This window comes from Zalophus californianus, chromosome 3 (assembly GCF_009762305.2).
Source record: "Zalophus californianus isolate mZalCal1 chromosome 3, mZalCal1.pri.v2, whole genome shotgun sequence".
Classification (NCBI taxonomy): Eukaryota; Metazoa; Chordata; class Mammalia; order Carnivora; family Otariidae; genus Zalophus; species Zalophus californianus.
In genome coordinates this window covers 160,895,300-160,913,814 of record NC_045597.1, presented here as the reverse complement: position 1 = coordinate 160,913,814, position 18,515 = coordinate 160,895,300, and the positions used below count along the sequence as shown (strand labels likewise).

The window sequence follows — 18,515 nt, the reverse complement described above, 5'->3', positions numbered from 1 at the left end:
CCTTCCTTATGCTGCCACTCTTACCTCCTTTATCCAGAGTGATCTTTTAGTACAACTCTGACTAGTGCACCAAGAGCCGAACTAGCCCTCAAAACAACAGACCCAACTTTGGCACTTGCCTCTTGGCCCTTTATGCACCTGCTATATTTATTTGGGCTTTCTACCTGGAAAATTTTACCCTTCCTCTTTGGCTGGCTTAAATCTACTCAACTCTCAGTTTAAACATCTCTTCCTTCAAGGAAATTGTTCCTGACTTCTGTCCTTTAGATACTTCTGCCACGTGGTCCAATAAACACTGAACTTCTCATATGGTAGGATTTTTCTCAGTCTTGTCTGTTCAATATCTTCCCCTATAGCATCTACTGTGACAGCAGAGATCGTGTTTGTCTTACTCAATGGTTTATCATTATTTGGTACACAGGGAATTCTGTAGTGTTGTTTTGAATAAATGAATCCAAACGAAATAGTATTCTGTTGGTGGGTAATACTGTATCCTAGTAGGTTCGATCCTTTTCTTCATTAGCTCTTTGTACATCTATTCATTCTATCTTAGTCTCTCCATCCCCTTAGCAGTCTGATCCCATTTCCATATTCTCTTGTTTCCAGAGAGGAATGTCTCCCTTCTCCCCTACTCCAAACCCTTGAGATGTATGGAATCCTACCTTTCACCCCAAAGAGGTGAAATAAAGTTTAAAAAGCAAAACACAGGGGCGCCTGCGTGGTTCAGTTAGTTAAGCGTCTGCTTCGGCTCAGGTCATGCTCTCGGGGTCCTGGGATCAACTCCCGCATGGGGCTCCCTGCTTAGCGGGGAGCCTGCTTCTCCCTCTTCCACTCCCCCTGCTTGTGCTCTCTGTCAAATAAATAAAAAAATAAAAAAAACACAAACGCAGATTCATTCCCATTATCTTTTTCCTCAAAAGAAGGTGTCTAGAGAAACTAATCAAGACTTCTAAGATTACCTTAACACACACCTACTACACCGCTGCAAATTTCCCCAAGTGTAACCAACACTTCCTTCCCCCTTCCCCGGAAACGGAAAGAGGACAGGAAAGGCCCAGAACTCAGGGTTTAGGGATTCGTTTCCCTCAGGTCTCTTGATGGGCGGGGCCGACAGCCGGAGACCGACTGGCGGGCAGCGACGTCGCTCTCGGCTGACTCCGCTTTCTATTGGCTTTTCTGGACTCCGCCCCCTGAGCAGGGCGGGAGATTCGGTGTGCAGCAGGCAGGCCTCCCATCCCCCAGCCGGCCTCCGGGCTACCCTACGGGACTCTGATACCCTGCGACCCTCTCCGGCTGTGCTTAGCCGGAATTTGGCCTTTCCTGCTGGGGCCCACGCCGCCTTCCCTGCGGCTCCCAGTCAGCGGGGTATCGTCCGGCAGGCGCGGGGAGGCGGGAGCGGCGCCTGGTGGAGACCTAGAGGTGCGTGGTGGGACAACGCGGCAGCCCGCTTCCCCCTCTCGCTTAGCGCGGGGTTTGTGAGGTGAGTCCGGTGGCGCCCAGCCCCGCAGCCGAGCTGGGGTCCGCGTCTCGGAGAGGGCTTCCCCTCGGCGCTCCGGGCTGGACCGCTGCGCCTCCCTCTTTGCCCTCTCCAGGCTGCTCCCGGCCCCCGCGGGCCCGAGGACTCTCGGCTGGCGGAGCGCGGCCAACTGGTAAGTGGCGCGAGGCACCGGCCAAAGTCCATAAATCCTTGTTGGGGTGAGAGGCTCCTTCTGGAAGCACTGTTGGTCGGTCTCTCCAGCACCGATAGGCCTTCTGTGCAAGGGACGCGTTACCAACCTATCAGTTTCTCGGCTTAAAGAGCCTTGTGCTTGTAAAGAGAAAACTGAAAATCTGTAACCAAAGTGTAGAGTGACCTGCGAGGAGCGGGCACAGTGAGGGCTGAGGAGGAGATTGCTTCCCAGAACTACCACAGGAGTGAGAACCTTCGATGTCATCCCCGCCTGGAATCCTGCTCACTAACAGTCACCCTGGGACAATGCTTGGTTGTAAAATGTGGATGAACCAGGCTCTTCTGGTAGAGCTTTTTAAATTAAAAGGATGTGGATGCATTACTTTTCGCCTTAGAACTAAAATCCTAATAAAACCATTATACCTCCTCTAGTTCAGGTGCAATCTGAAGAAAAATAGCCTGGCCCTACACCTTTGTGTATTGGCACTGCACACATTCATTCATCATTTACTAAGCACCTTTTCTGTTAGAGGAGACATAGAGTCTTCTGATAGAGGAAATGGGTGGCATTGATAAAATTGAGGCTTTGCAACTTCATGAGATCTACGTGGGTAAGTTGAAGCTTAAAGAAGCTGATGATAGGAAACATTTAATTAGCATTTTCATATGCCAAGCACATGATCTCGTTTAATCGTCACAGTTCTGTCTGAAGTCACACAGGTATGAGTGTGGAGTTAAGACCCAGGTTTATCTGATACTAAAATTGGTGTTTAACCTTTTTTTTAAAAAGGATTATGTTTTTAAAAATTGTAGCAATCCTTTATTTGCTCTCAAAGGAGGGTGTGTTGCTGTTAATATTCTTTTGGTGCTGCTGTATTAACTGACTTGTTAACTCCTTGAAAGAAGTCCCACTTAAAAATAAGCACCCAGAGGGGGTGCCTGGGTGGCTCAGTCGTTGAGCGTCTGCCTTTGGCTCAGGTCATGATCCGAGGGTCCTGGGATCGAGCCCCGGCGCATTGGGCTCCCTGCTCAGCGGGAGGCCTGCTTCTCCCTCTCCCATTCTCCCTGCTTGTGTTCCTGCTCTCGCTATCTTTCTCTTTCTTTCTGTCAAATAAATAAATAAATAAAATCTTTAAAAAAAACAAAAATAAGCACCCAGAGACAGTGCCTTGAAGAGTAGATGGTCGCTAAAAATTTGCATTTTATTGTGTGTTGTTAAGTAGTGGTTTTTTGTGTGTTTTGTTTTGTTTTCCAGAAATTGTTGGAGAAGGAAGGAAAGGTTTCTTTCAAGGCCTTCGAAGAAGTTTCTTCAGTTTGGTGGTTCTGTACTGTGTAATAAGATGCCTTAATATCTAGAAAAAGAAATTACATATAAATGTATTCAACTACAAACAAGATTAAGCTAGGGTGCCTCTGTCCAGGCAGTTCTTCTGTAAAATACCATAAGGATATTGGACAATATTCAGTTGTCTGGAATTTGTTTTTAAATTTTTCTTGAAAATCTTTCCCCGAAGGAACCACTGAACTTTTGCTCATGAGAATCATGTAACTGAGCTTTACTCCTTTTTCACTTTGATTGCCAGTTAGCTCAGAGCCCAAATTGTTTGTTTGTTTTTTGTTTTAAAGATCTTATTTATTTGACAGAGCGAGAGAGGAAACACAAGCAGGGGGAGTGGGAGAGGGAGAAGCAAGCTTCCTGCCAAGCAGGGAGCATGATGTGGGGCTCAATCCCGGGACCCTGGGATCATGACCTGAGGCGAAGGCAGATGCTTAACTGACTGAGCCACCCAGGTGCCCCAAGCCCAAATTCTTTGTATGATGTATTTTCTGCTTTTTTTTTTTTTAAGATTTTATTTATTTATTTATTTATCTATTTATTTATTTATTTATTTGAGAGAGCGAGAATGAGAGAGTGCACATGAGAGGGGGAAGGGACAGAGGGAGAAGCAAACTCCCTGCTGAGCAGGGAGCCCGATGTGGGACTTGATCCCAGGACTCCAGGATCATGACCTGAGCCGAAGGCAGTCGCTTAACCGACTGAGCCACCCAGGCACCCCTATTTTCTGCTTTCTTTATATTTTCCTGGATCCAGACTGCCTATTAGTGTTATAGTTTGTTATTTGTTTTATTGCATTTGCTTATTGTCACTACTTCATATCTTTTGGAGAAGCCTGCTTCTCCCTCTCCCACTCACCCTGCTTGTGTTCCCTTGCTCGCTGTGTCTCTCTCTGTCACATTAATAAATAAAATCTTAAAAAAAATTAAAAATAAATAATAAAACAATATAGATTAGACTGAATCTGGGCATGCTTTTAAAAGTGTGCTTGATAGAACTAGGCATGTTTAACTTAATGAACTGGAAACATAGAGGAACTGGAAATATAGAAATCTTTGGATGTTTGAACTGCCAAGTGGGAAAATGATTAGATATATTATGAATAGTATCCAGAGGTCAGAACAAGCATTTAGGATAACGGATTTGGGGTGCCTGGGTGGCTAGTAGGTTAAGTGTCCGACTCTTGGTTTTGGCTCAGGTCCTGGTCTCCGGATTGCAGGATCTAGCCCCGTATCCAGTTCTGCACTCATTGGAGGGTCGGCTGGAGATTCTCTTTCTCCCTCTCCTTCTGCCCCTCCCCCCACTCTTTATCTCTCACTCTCTAAAATAAATAAATAAATAAATCTTTTTTAAAGAACAAAAAGGATAACAAATTTGTATTTAATGGCAGGAGAAGTGTGTAATAGAATGATTAGGGACTTTGGAATCAGTCAGACTTGGATTTTAGCCCTAACACACTTTCTAGTTGTATAAATTTGGATGAGGGGCGCCTGGGTGGCTCAGTTGGTTAGGCGACTGCCTTCGGCTCAGGTCATGATCCTGGAGTCCCGGGATCGAGTCCCACATCGGGCTCCCTGCCCAGCAGGGAGTCTGCTTCTCCCTCTGACCCTCTGACCCTCTTCCCTCTCGTGCTCTCTATCTCTCATTCTCTCTCAAATAAATAAATAAAATCTTTAAAAATAAATAAATAAATAAATAAATAAATTTGGATGAGTAATTTAATAGTTAATCTCAGTTTACTCATCTGTGTATTGGGGGAGTTATATATATTTTAACTACCTCAGAGAATCTGAGGATTTAATGATCTACTGTGCATGGAAGTGCCTAATATAGTGCCTGACAAACAGCCCCTCAGAAAAGCTTTTATACAGCTATAAAGAAATCATAAGTTTCCTTATTATATACAAATATCATGTAGATGCATTAAACTTTTTCTCTAATACATCCAAATTCCTCATAATAGAAAGCAGTATCATGACTAGAAAGATGGCCCAAAAGGATATGTTCTCCTGGCAACGGTTATGTAAATTATAGATGAAGTATTATCTTTATACACAAAACATAAGCCTTAATAGAGTTGTTATGAGGGTTAAATGAAAATACGTATAGAATATTCAAAACTGTGTCCAGCATATAGTAAGTGCTCAAATGTTGGCCTCCTCATTCCAGCCACTTGCCCCCACAGTCCAGATCTTCTCAGTCTCTAGTACTTCCTGGCCAAAATACTGATGGTTGTTTTGTCCTTTACTATGCCATCATAATAACTTTGTAAAAGCTGCATTTATCTATTCATCTTGTTTATTAAAACTTGTGAACTTCTGGGTGCCTGGGCGGCTCGGTTGGTTAAGCGACTGCCTTCGGCTCAGGTCATGATCCTGGAGTCCCGGGATCGAGTCCCGCATCCGGCTTCCTGCTCAGCAGGGAGTCTGCTTCTCCCTCTGACCCTCTTCCTTCTCATGCTTTCTATCTCTCATTCTCTCTCTCTCTCAAATAAATAAATAAAATCTTTAAAAAAAAAATAAAACTTGTGAACTTCTTTGGTTGCTTTCATATCCTATAGCTGACCTTGACTAAGTTCTTTTTATAATTGCAGGTGACTACCTGAATTTTCCAGCTGCAGAATGTGTAGTATTTTTAAAGGTAAATGAAAATAAAGACAAGTCATTTAAGTATGCTAGTTCCAGGGGCACCTGGCTGGCTCAGATGGAAGAGTGTATGACTCTTAATCTCGAGGTCGTGAGTTTGAGCCCTACATTGGGTGTAGAGATTACTTAAATAAATAAAACTTAAAAAAAAGTAAAGCTGTCATTTTTTTTTTTTTTTTTTAAGTGTGAGGGATGTGCCTGGCTGGCTCAGTTGGTAGAGCATACGACTCTTGGTTGTGAGTTCAACCCAACGTTGGGTATAGACATTATAAATAAATAAACTTTTTTTTTAAAGATTTTATTTATTTATTTGACAGAGATAGAGACAGTGAGAGAGGGAACACAAGCAGGGGGAGTGGGAGAAGGAGAAGCAGGCTTCCTGCGGAGCAGGGAGCCTGATGCGGGGCTTGATCCCAGGACCCTCAAGATCATGACCTGAGCCGAAGGCAGATGCTTAACAACTGAGCCACCCAGGCGCCCCAATAAATAAACTTAAAAAAAAAAAGTGTGCTAGTTACAAAAGGAAACTTGACAGCATTTAGTAAGTTATCTGCATGCAAATAACTTATGAGTGACATAGTCCATAGTTCCTATTATTGATAGAAAAAACAAAAACAGGATTTATAAGAGAGAGAGAGGAGAGAAAAAATTCATTTTTTGGGTAAACTGATTAGCTGGGAGCCAGTTGGGATCATCATTATTTAGTTTCAGGCCATTGGTATTACAAGTTCTGAAATGAAATTTTTTCAGAGTAGGGAGGAGTTGATCAAGTTTTTGTTTGCCAAATTCTGAAGTCTGTTCAGTGAAGAACTGACTATAAAGTATTGGAAAGTTACATGTTTACTCTTTAGATACCAGGATACCCAGAAAGCCATTTTCTAACTGTAAAGTTGTTTGGTAAGCATGCATTAATAGTAAAGGGAGGTACTTGAGGATTATTTGATCCAGGTTTGGTATACCGGTGAAATGCACGGACTTCCCCCAATGGACTGTTTATAGTGAACAGACACTAAAGGCTACCAAACCATTATTCTTTGCTTGTCTGCCCCTTCTCTAAACTCTCATGTATTAAACACCTCCTTTCTGGTACTGTTAATCATTCTGTAGATTGGTTAAGGCTTTCTTTATAGGAAGAATTGCTTTCCCATTAATATATTTTAGTTGCCTTGATTGAATTTGGCTTTTTCCAATTCTCAGACACCACTTCCTGTACTTTCCATTTTTCAGATAAAGAGTTGATTTACCTTTTATCAAAAGCATAATATTAATACGATAATGCATAATATATTTTTCATACTTGAGACTCTTTAAAATGTAATATAAATACATGTATTATGTGAATGTTTATTTGGTTGTTGAAATGAATTTTTCATCACTTTTGAGTGCTTTATTGCTTTTGTTTAGGTTGGCAATGATGAGTAAACTGGAATTAAAGGAAGACAAGATGCTGGAGGTTCAGTTTGTGGGAGATGATGATGTCCTTAATCACATTCTTGATAGAGAAGGAGGTACTGAGTGATTATACAATTGAAGAGATGCTTATGTGATGGTTATGGATTATCTCACTTTTTAAAATATTTTAACCTTCTATTTTAAAAATAGAGCACAAAGTATTTGACCTAGTAAGACTAAATAAAAACTACTTTTGTAGTTTATTCCATTCAAACTTTTGAAAATTAAAAATAGTAAAGCCTTATCTGATATGAAATACTTAATATTAGGGGTAAGTGATAACTACCCATTGTAATTAAAATGTGACCCCCCAAAATAATAAACTTTCAAGGTTTTTCCTTAAATTATATAAACTGTGGTGAAGAGTGGTACATACTTTCATCAGAGAGAAAACACTGAATTTTTTTCCAGATTTTAAATAATGACAGTATAAGTATTACAGTTTATTTACTTATTTAAATGTAATGTTTGGAAAGAATTTATACCTGTCATGTTCTAATTCTTTGGATGTTCTTATAGGAGCTAAATTAAAAAAGGAACGAGCTCAGCTTTTGGTCAACACAAAAAAAATTATAAAAAAGCCAGAATATGATTTGGAAGAAGATGACCAGGAAGTCTTAAAAGATCAGAACTATGTGGACGTTTTAGGACGAGATATTCAAGGTATTTTGGTAGTTGGGGTAGGGAAAGTACACTCAAATTTCTGCTAGTGGCTGAAACTGCTTTGCAGGATACATAACAGTAGTCTGGTAGATTAGGCAGTGGCAAGCTATATTTTTTTTTTTTATTGTAAACTACATATAATATAAACCTTACCATCTTTAACATTATTAAGTGTATACTTCAGTTGTATTAAATATATTCATGATGATGCTGTGCTGTTATCACCATCCATCTCCAGAACTGTTTTCATCAGGCATGCTACATTATTCTATTTCTCACCAAAAAAGCATTTGCTTCAGGTTTTTATGTATATAGTTGGAAGGTTGAAAGCACTGAATTTCCACTATAGTTTTTTTCTTTAGTTTTTTTTTTCCCCACAAGCAACCATTTGTGCACTTAATTATTTTTAGATTCCACAGACCAATCTAAAGTTATTTGTTAAGATATTTATATTTTTAACTAATTTGAAATAATTTCATAAAGCAAGTCACTTTATTATTACTTTGGTCTTCTTTACAGAAATAGAAAGGGCCCACCTGGGTGGCTCTGTCGGTTAGGCATCTGACTCTTGATTTCAGCTAGGGTCATGATTTCAGGGTTCTGGGATCGGCCCCATGTCGAGCTCTGTGCTAGGTGTGGAGCCTGCTTGAGATTCTCTCCCTCTCCTGCCCCTCTTCCCACCTTGCCTCACGCACACCCACTCTCTCTGTCTCTTAAGGAAGGAAGGAAAGGGGGGCAAGGAAGGAAGGAGGGAGGGAAGGAAGGGGGCGTGGGAGGGTGGGAGATAGATAGAAGGAACATTCCCAGAAGTAATATTGTTTCAACCTAGGCATGCTAGTGTTAGGTTTTTTGTTTTTTTAAACCTAAGCCAGATTCCTGCCAGATTATATTTAAAATTTTTTAGGCTTATGTTTTAGTTAGGGCTCAAGGAACACAGATTTACTTAAGTTGGCTTGAAAAATTAAAGACCAAGGAACAAAATCAGTATTGTTGGGCACTAGGGACATTGGAACTGAGACCACATTAAAAACCTAGGGACTTTGCTTTTATGGATCTCCTAGTCTCCTTCAGGAAGTCATCTCTGTGCATCCATTCTCTTTCTGTGTTACCAGTCTCTCTCATGTACGTGCTTTTTACTCATATTTGACTTATAAATGGCCATCATCACTACTCCTGACCTTTTTGTCACTTCTTGAGTCATAATGCTTCTGGTTTAGTTCTGATGTTAAATGGCATGATACAAAAAAACGACGACTATCCCTCACTAGACTAAGTGGGCAGAGTGGATTCTTTTAAAAAGTGTCCCCAACCTAGAGAGTTAACATTTTTTAGGGCATGTTCTGAATAGAACTTTAGATTCTTCTTCTTCTTTTCTTTTTAAGATTTTTATTTATTTAAGAGAGAGCAAGAGAGCATGAGCGGGGTGGGGGGTGCAGAGGGACAAGCAGACTTCCCACTGAGTGAGGAGCCCTATGTGGGGCTTGATCCCAAGACCCTGAAATCATGACCTGAGCCAAAGTCAGATGTTTAACTGACTGAGCCATTCAGGCGCCCCAGAACTTTGGATTCTTGATTCCTGTTATGGTAGTCCTAAGAAGAGATTGAAAACAATATATTTGTCTTTAAAGTGGTTTTTTGGATACTTGATTCTTATAAGTTAGCTGCTAGAAAATTCCGTGACCAATGTGTGGTCCATTCTTTATTTATTTATTTAAAGATTTTATTTATTTTTTTGAGAGAGAGAAAGAGAGTGCGCATGCATGAGTGGGGGAAGGGAGAGGGAGAAGCAGATTCCCCACCAAGTGCAGAGCCTGAGGGAAGGCTCCATCCCAGGACCCTGAGATCATGACCTGAGCTGAAGTCAGCCGCTTAACTGACTAAGCCACCCAGGCACCCCATTCATATTATATTTAATTTTGCTTTATTCACAGTTCCATTTTTGAACTTAACGATTATGTCAGGTTTTTAATTGTGGTTAAATAAAATCTTTTTAAAAATTATGAGAGTGGCACCTGGGTGGCTCAGTCATCTAAGCATCTGACTCTTGGTTTTGACTTAGGTCATGATCTCACGGTTGCGGGATCGAGTCTTGCACTGGGCTCAGTGTGGAGTCTGCTTGGGATTCTCCCTCTCCCCCTTCTTTTGTCCCTCCCCCCACTCTCACGCTCTCTCTCTAAAATAAATCTTTTTTAAAAAATTGGGATGCCTGGGTGGCTCAGTTGGTTAAGCAGCTGCCTTCGGCTCAGGTCATGATCCCAGGGTTCTGGGATTGAGCCCCACATCAGGCTCCTTGCTTGGCGGGGAGCCTGCTTCTCCTTCTCCCTTTGCCTGCTATTCCACCTGCTTGTGCTCTCTCTGTCAACTAAATAAAATTGTAAAAAAAAAAAAAAAATTTAAAAATTGGGAGACAATAAATAAATAAATAAAACTTGTGGTAAAATATATGTAATATAAAATTTCTCATCTTAAAGTGTGTAGTTCAGTATTAAGTACATTAACATTGTTTTGTAGTCAATCTCCAGAACTCTTTTCATTTTACAAAACTGAAATTCTACCCATTAAAAACTCCCCAGTCCCTCCTCCCCACAGCCCAACAACCACCATTCTACTTTCTCTCTGAATTTGACTATTTTAGGTATCTTATATAAGTGGAATCATACAGTATTTTTGTGTGTGACTGGTTTATTTCACTTAGCATAGTGTTCTCAAGGTTCATCCATGTTGTGGCAACGTGTCAGAATTTCCTTCCTTTTTGAGGCTGAATACTACTTCATTGTATGTATATACGTTTTGTTTAACCATTCATCAGTCAGTGGACATTGGGTGGCTTCAGCCTTTTGGCCTCTGTGAATAATGCTGTTATGAACATGGGTGTACAAGTATCTTTTTGAGACCCTGATTTGAATTCTTTTGGGTATATTCCCAGAAGTGGAATTGCTGAATCATATGGTAATTCTATTTTTAATTTTTTAAAGAACTGCCATAATATTTTCCACAGCAACTACACCAAATTACATTTCCACCAACAATGCATAAGCATTCCAGTTTCTCTGTATGCTTACCAACACTTGCCTTTTTTTTTTTTAATAGCCTTCCTAATGGGTGTGAAATGGTAGTGTTATTTCTGTAGTATTGCATTCAGATTTATAAATAACATAGTTGGCCTCTATTAGACTTTTGGATTGTTTCTAAATTTTTATTGTAATGAATGCAGTAGGGATTATCCTTGGATATAAATCTTTGTTTAGATCTTTTATTTCTTCATAAGAGAGTCCTAGCAGTAGAATTATTGGTGAAGGTGTATCAACTTTATAAGGCATACATATTGCCAAATTGCTTTCTAGAAAGATTATATCAACTAGTATTAAGATCCTTCACTGGCGGGCGCCTGGGTGGCTCAGTTGGTTAAGCGACTGCCTTCGGCTCAGGTCGTGATCCTGGAGTCCCGGGATCGAGTCCCACATCGGGCTCCCTGCTCAGCGGGGAGTCTGCTTCTCCCTCTGACCCTCTTCCCTCTCATGCTCTCTATCTCTCATTCTCTCTCTCTCAAATAAATAAATAAAATCTTTAAAAAAAAAAAAAAGATCCCTCACTGGCATTAAACATTTTTTCTTACATTTATTACCCATTTTAATTTTTCCATGGTTTTTCATAATTTTTTGGTTTTGTGCATTTTGAGTAATTTAAAACCTGTTAAGTTTTATATGTATTATAGTAAAATCTTGGCCAGTGTGATTAGAACCATTGTTAATTAGTCAATCGAAATGTCAGAACCAGAAAATCACAAAAATAACTACTGTACTCAACATTTTTTTTAAGTTTTTTTTTAAAGATTTTATTTATTTGAGAGAGAGAGAATGAGAGAGCGAGAGCACGAGAGGGAAGAGGGTCAGAGGGAGAAGCAGACTCCCCGCTGAGCAGGGAGCCCGATGTGGGACTCGATCCCGGGACTCCAGGATCATGACCTGAGCCGAAGGCAGTCACTTAACCAACTGAGCCACGCAGGCGCCCCTCTAAACATTTTTATGTATAAACATATATATATATATAAGCATACACAGACACAAACCCCACAGTCTTGTCTTTTTTTTTTTTTAAAGATTTTATTTATTTATTTGAGAGAGTAAGCAAGTGCAGAAGCAGGGGGAGTGACAGGGAGAGGGAGAACCAGGTTCCCCACGGAGCAGGGAGCCCCATGCCAGTGATCCCAGGATCCTGAGATCATGACCTAAACCAAAGGCAGACGCTTAAACCACTGAGCCACTCAGGCGCCCCCCCCACCCGCCCACAGTCTTTTCTTTAATTAGAAGTTTGCTAGAGGTCAGCTGGTTGAAGAACAGCATTACCTTTTGATTTTGGTGTTGGATTTTTTTAGACAATATATCCATAATGCATGCATCATCTGGGATTTCAGGTTTTCTTTCCCTCCGTTAGATTGTACATTTAAAGACACTTCTAATGCAGTCTTGGTGTAGTATGCTTTTATATTTTTTCAAATTTTTTTCAAATCTTTTATGGCTTCTCATCCATACCTAATTTGAAACCATTTGTTTTAGTTAATAACTTTTATCAAATATTTCTAAAGCATTTAGTTTACAGAGAAACCACTCAGCATCTTTAAATATTTTGTCTCTGTGCCAGACATTTAAGTTACATAAAGACAGGTTTACCATAAACAGACCCATGCATACATGAAAATCTGACATATGAGAAAGGTAGCATTGAAGATCGCTCAGCTAAGGATGAACTGGTCAGTAAATAGCATTGAGCCAGTTGGGTATCCTTATGAATAAAAGAAACTGGATCTCTACCTCCCATCATAAACAAGTTAATTACCTTAATTTAAGATTTACATTAAAAAAAGCAAATGTAAATGCTTTTTTTTTTTTTAAGATTTTATTTATTTATTTGATAGAGACACAGCAAGAGAGGGAACACAAGCAGGGGGAGTGGGAGAGGGAGAAGCAGGCCTCCCGCCAAGCAGGAGCCTGACACGGGGCCCGATCCCAGGACCCTGGGACCATGACCTGAGCCAAAGGCAGACGCTTAACGACTGAGCCACCCAGGCGCCCTTGTAAATGCTTTTATAAGAAAATACAAGAGAATATGGTTTTGACTTTATTAGAAGAATTTCTTTTAGTTTAATGTAATCAAAAGATTGACGACATATTCTAATTAAAATTCAGCACTTCTCAAGAAGACAAACCACAGATTAGGAGAAAATATTTGCAAAACACATCTGTTAAAGAAATGTTACCTAAGGGGCGCCTGGGTAGCTCTGTTGGTTAAGCGTTTGCCTTCGGCTCAGGTCATGGTCTCCAGGTCCTGGGATCGAGCCCCACATCAGGCTCTTTGCTTGGGGGGGGGTGGGATCTGCTTTTCCCTCTCCCTCTGTGATCTCTCTTTCTCTCAAATAAATCTTAAAAGAAAAGAATATTACTCAATACAAAGACCTCTTAAAACTCAACAGTGAGAAAATGAATAACCTGATTTAAAAATGAGCAGAGGACTCAGTGAGGAGCCTGCTTCTCCCTCTGTTTGCTGCTCCCCCCACTTGTGCTCTCTCTCTGGCAAATGAATAAATTAAATCTTTTAAAAAAATGAGCAGAGGAACTGGACATCTCACCAAAGAAGATCTATGGATGGCAAATAATCACATGAAAATATACTAAAAGCATTATATGTCATTAGGAAATTGCAAATTAAAACAACGAGATACCACTTACACACCTATTAGAATGGCCCAAGTGTAAAACATTGACAGCACCAAATGCTGGCAAATCTGTGGAGCAACCGGAATTCTCATTTGTTGCTGGTGGGAATGCAAAATGGAACAACTCTTTGGATGACAGTTTGGCAGTTTCTTACAAAGTAAACATATTCTTACCTATGATCTAGCAGTTGTGCTTCGTATTTACTCATATGAGTTGAAAACTTATCTCCGCTCAAAAACCTGCACACACATGTTTATAGAACCTTTGTTCATAATTGCTATGGCTTGGAAGCAACCAAAAAGTTAACAAAGAATAAATAAACTGATATATCCATACAGTGGGATATTATTCAGCACTTTAAAAAAAAAGCTATCAAGACATGAAAAGATGTGGAGGAACCTTAAACACTTATTACTAAGTGAAAGAAGCCAATCTGAAAAGGCTACTGGCTATGATACCAACTGTATGACATTCTAGGAAAGGCAAAACTGCGGAGACAATGAAGAGATCAGTGGTTGCCAGGCATCGGGTTGGGAGGTATGAACAGGTAGAGTACAGAGAGTTTTTAGGGCATTGAAACTATTCTGTATTATACTACAGTGGTGGATACATGTCATCATACTTTGTCACAAGCTATAGAATGCATCAAAAAGAATGAAATCTTGCCATCTGCAACCACATGGATGGAGCTAGAATGTATTATGCTAAGTGAAATAAGTCAAAGACAAATACCATATGATTTCACTCGTGGGATTTAAGAAACAAAACAGATGAACATAGAAGAAGGGGAAAAAAAAGGGAGGGAAATCGTAAGAGACTCTTAACTCTTAACTGTAGAGAACAAACTGAGGGTTGCTGGAGGGGAGGTGGGAGGGGAAGGGGCTAAATGGCTGATGGGTGCTAAGGAAGGCACTTGTTATGATGAGTACTGGGTATTATATATAAGCACTGAATCACTAAATTCTACCTCTGAAACCAATATTAACTATATTGGTTAACTGTTAACTAACTAGAATTTAAATAAAAACTTAAAAAAAAAAAGCCTATAGAATGTACCACACCAAGAGTGAACCTTGGGGCACCTGGGTGGCTCAGTTGGTTGGGCGTCTGCCTTCAGCTCGGGTCATGATCCCAGAGTACTGGGATCGAGCCCCACATCGGGCTCCCTGCCCAGTGGGAGCTTGCTTCTCTCTATCCTTCCCGCTTATGCTCTCTTCTCGCTATCTCTGTCTCTCTCTCTCTCTCTTAAATAAAATCTTTAAAAAAAAAAAGTGAACCTTAAGGGATGTTAATGAGGTGTCAGTGTATGTTCATGATTGTAACAAATCTACCACTCTGGTGTGGGATGTTGGTAGCTGGAAGAGGCTGTGCATTTGTGAGGGCAGGAAGTATATAGGAAATCTCTGTACCTTCTATTCAAATTGGCCCTGAACTTAAAACTGCTTTTAAAACAAAGTCTTTGAAAAAAAATTTAGGACTTCTCTTCATCAAATGTCATCATAAAGAGGTGAGAAGACAAGTCACAGGATGAAGAAGATATTTCTTCCTTGGAAATAAAGTTTTGAAAAGATGTTCAACCTCATTAGCAATTAGGAAAAGGGAAATTAAAACAACTTTCCCCATAAGATTCATTTTACACCCACTCGACTGACAAAGATTAAGGAGTTTGGATAATGCCAAGTATTAGTGCATATAAAATAGGGACTCTTAAACAGTAAGGATAGTGCACACTGACTTTGGAAAAGTCTGGCACTGTTTTGTAATAACAATAATAAACCCAATACATATTGACATAAATATATTTAGACAAAAAAACAACTATTTCCAAAAAAAAGTCACTGTTTTACATTTTTGCAAATGTCTGGCTTAATAGAAGCTGAATTTTCATATCTGCTTCACACGTTCCATTAACCCACAGGATGGTGCTGTCATCACACATAATGTAGTCTCTGGAATACCTCACTCTCCACTCTTGATTGAGAAAAAGTCAAATAATGTCTTAGTGTTATGAAATAGTTTTGGCCTCGGGGACCTGAGAGACCTGACGCCACCACACTTGGAGAATTGCTTTGCCAGAGGGTAGGCTACTGGCCATGAGTATCTGGTATGTTGTAGGTAGCAGCTGTTATTTAAAGGGATGATTGAAGAATGAAATTAAGTCACTATCTTGATAGGGAGTAGGAGAGCTTCCACCATGTAACTGATTTAAATCTCAGCCTCAGCTCAATTGTACTTTGCGTGTTTGCTTCAAGAAGAAAACCTATTCGAGTCCCTTCAGTTTTCCTTCCTCAGGGCCAACACTATCATGAATTGAATGGATATCCCTCTAGTCTGGAGGGGTTTTTGGGGGGGGGTGCTATGTGTGTGTGTTTATATATCTAATTTGTGTGTACTCGTGAAGAATAATATGTTTTCTGTGTTTCAAATTTATATAAACAGTTCTCTTGTGTTTTAAAATATTTTATGTATAAATATTGTTAAACCTTTATGCAAGACAGTGGGGCGGTGCAAACCTTAAGATTTTATCTTTTTTTCTGTTAATTTTGCTTATATTTCCAAAACATACTGCATTTTCTCTTTCAGAATCCTTGAAAAACGGCTCTGCTGCAGATGGTGGGAATAAAGTTTATTCTTTTCAGAATAGAAAACACTCTGAAAAGATGGCCAAATTAGGTATGTTGCTTTTCTAAAAGGTGTATTTAACCACATTCTCCGGTTATTGCATTCCCTAAAAGAATGAGGGATGTCATTTTATATCACATTTTCAAGCATACATAGTCAGTTTTTCATGCTCATATGTGTCTTCTGTTCTCAGATAGGTTTTAAGCATCTCATAGTAGAACTGTCTTCATCTTCCCACATGTAGCATAGGTTCTGAAGAAATTTTTAAGTATATGAGTGACTTAAGTCACAGATACTCTGAATTTATTAAATAAGAATTTTATGCTATGTATAGAAAAATGTATTGTAGGGGCACCTGGGTGGCTTAGTTGTTAAGCGTCTGCCTTTGGCTCAGGTCATGATCCCGGGGTCCTGGGATCGAGCCCCGCATCGAGCTCCCTGCTCGGCAGGAAGCCTGCTTCTCCCTCTCCCACTCCCCCTGCTTGTGTTCCCTCTCTCGCTGTGTCTCTCTCTGTCAAATAAATAAAAATCTTTAAAAAAAAAAAAAATGTAGAAAACTATAAAATTGTTACAAATGGGCTATTGTGACATTTTCTTACTCAATTTGCTACTTATACTAATTACACATGAATTACTGATTTTTAGAAAAACCAGACTAAAATAAATTACATTTAACATTAAAATTAAACTGTCAATCCAGTAAAAATTCAGATGGCACTTTATTTGGGTTCTGTGGTATGAGGGGTCAGATTTGAAAGCTTTGAGGAAGGGAAATAACATGTGAAAGCAGTTTGAAAATTAAGGAGGTCCATAAGTATATGAAGGTTTGGGAACACCAAGAAGTCAAGAGTAAGGGAATAATAATTAACTACTCAGTAAGATGTAATAGTTGTTTAATAGGGCTTATAATGTATAATTACAGAACACCAACATATATTTCTGAAGTGGTGTATTTTTATGCAATCATTCTGGCCAGTAACCAGGTAAACATTCAAGATCAAGTGAAAAACTTAAGTGTTGACACTGATGAGGGACATAGAAGTAATTATAAGACCTGTGTTAGAGAACATAATAATATTTAATCATTTGCAAAATTCAGTTTTTCCAAAAGGTATAATACGAAATTCATTATTAATTTTGAAGCTAGCATGGTATGTATAATAATTTACATTATCTGATCTGTTTCTTAGTGTTTACAATCCACATCAAGAAATTGAAAGTTTTTCGATCTGTAAAAATGACTGCATTCTGTGTAAGATCTCTGGGAAACCAGAGAATAAATGTTAAAACAATTATTAGAGAAAGGATCAGATAGACACCAAGACTAACCTGAAACCCCAGAACCATGAAATAGGACAAAGAACATTGGAGAAAGAGAACTAATAGTGGAGAGGAGCCCCAGAAGAGTAATCAAGTAGAAGTTCTCCAAGTAGATAATCAACATGCATATAATAACCATGATGTACGTCTTACATTATATGGGCTGCAAGAAACTTAAGCATTGTTATGTTGTACATTTCTGTTATCATAAATGAAAGAAATACAGTCATGGGGGCGCGTGGGTGGCTCAGTCAGTTGGGCATCTGCCTTTGGCTCAGATCATGATGCCAGGGTCCTGGGATGGAGCCCCACATTGGGCTCCCTACCCAGTGGGGAGCCTGCTTCTCCTCCCACTCCCCCTCCTTGTGCTCTCTCTCTCTCTCTGTGAAATAAATAAAATCTTTAAAAAAAGGAAAAATATATACAGTCATGAAAAGATGGTTTTCTGTATAATTTGAGATTGATCATACTTTCTAAAATATTTAGTTAGGACTTATGTTTAGTTGTAATGCTCTTCAAAGAGTTGCTTTGACTTATTAAGTATTGTTGCTAATTGTGTTTACATCTAATTATATCAATGAAGTAGAAGGCCTTAGTATTTTTTTTTTAAAGGTTTTATTTATTTGAAGGACGCCTGGGTGGCTCAGTTACCTGCCTTCGGCTCAGGTCATGATCCTGGGGTCCTGGGATTGAGTCCCACATCGGGCTCCTTGCTCCACAGGGAGCCTGCTTCTTCTGCCTGCTCCCCCTGCTTGTGCACGTGCTCTCTCTCTCTGACAAATAAATAAAATCTTTAAAAAAAAAAGATTTTATTTATTTGAGAGAGAGCGCGAGCAGGGGCAGGGGCTGAGGAAAAGGGAGAAGCACAGAGCCCGATGCAGGGCCTGGTATCAAGATGCTGATATCATGACCTGAGCTGAAGTCAGACACTTAACCAACTGAGCCACCCAGGCGCCCCAGCCTTAGTGTTTTTTGAATAACTCTAACCTGCCATAAAATCATATATTACTGTGTATAAATGATTAAATATAATTGGGCTAATAAAGATATAGGACTAGAAATACACTAGGAGTTAGGGAGGCTTTTATTTTTTT

The 18,515-nt window shown here is 39.7% G+C and overlaps 1 protein-coding gene across 5 annotated transcripts in view; it reads left to right on the top strand.

Moving 5' to 3' along the window:
* Window positions 1-1,208: 1,208 nt before the first annotated feature.
* The window catches only part of ORC2 (origin recognition complex subunit 2), a 43,021-nt gene continuing 25,714 nt past the window's right edge, over window positions 1,209-18,515 (top strand). For 2 of the 5 annotated variants that reach the window (XM_027589404.2, XM_027589400.2), the window contains exons 1-5: window positions 1,209-1,649; window positions 5,599-5,645; window positions 7,055-7,158; window positions 7,622-7,765; window positions 16,063-16,152. In XM_027589404.2, coding sequence (XP_027445205.1) covers window positions 7,062-7,158; window positions 7,622-7,765; window positions 16,063-16,152 — 331 coding nt within the window. In that variant the 5' untranslated portion in view covers window positions 1,209-1,649; window positions 5,599-5,645; window positions 7,055-7,061. The remainder of the gene's footprint in view (window positions 1,650-5,598; window positions 5,646-7,054; window positions 7,159-7,621; window positions 7,766-16,062; window positions 16,153-18,515) is intronic. The other 3 variants (XM_027589401.2, XM_027589402.2, XM_027589403.2) reach the window with 3 other exon arrangements.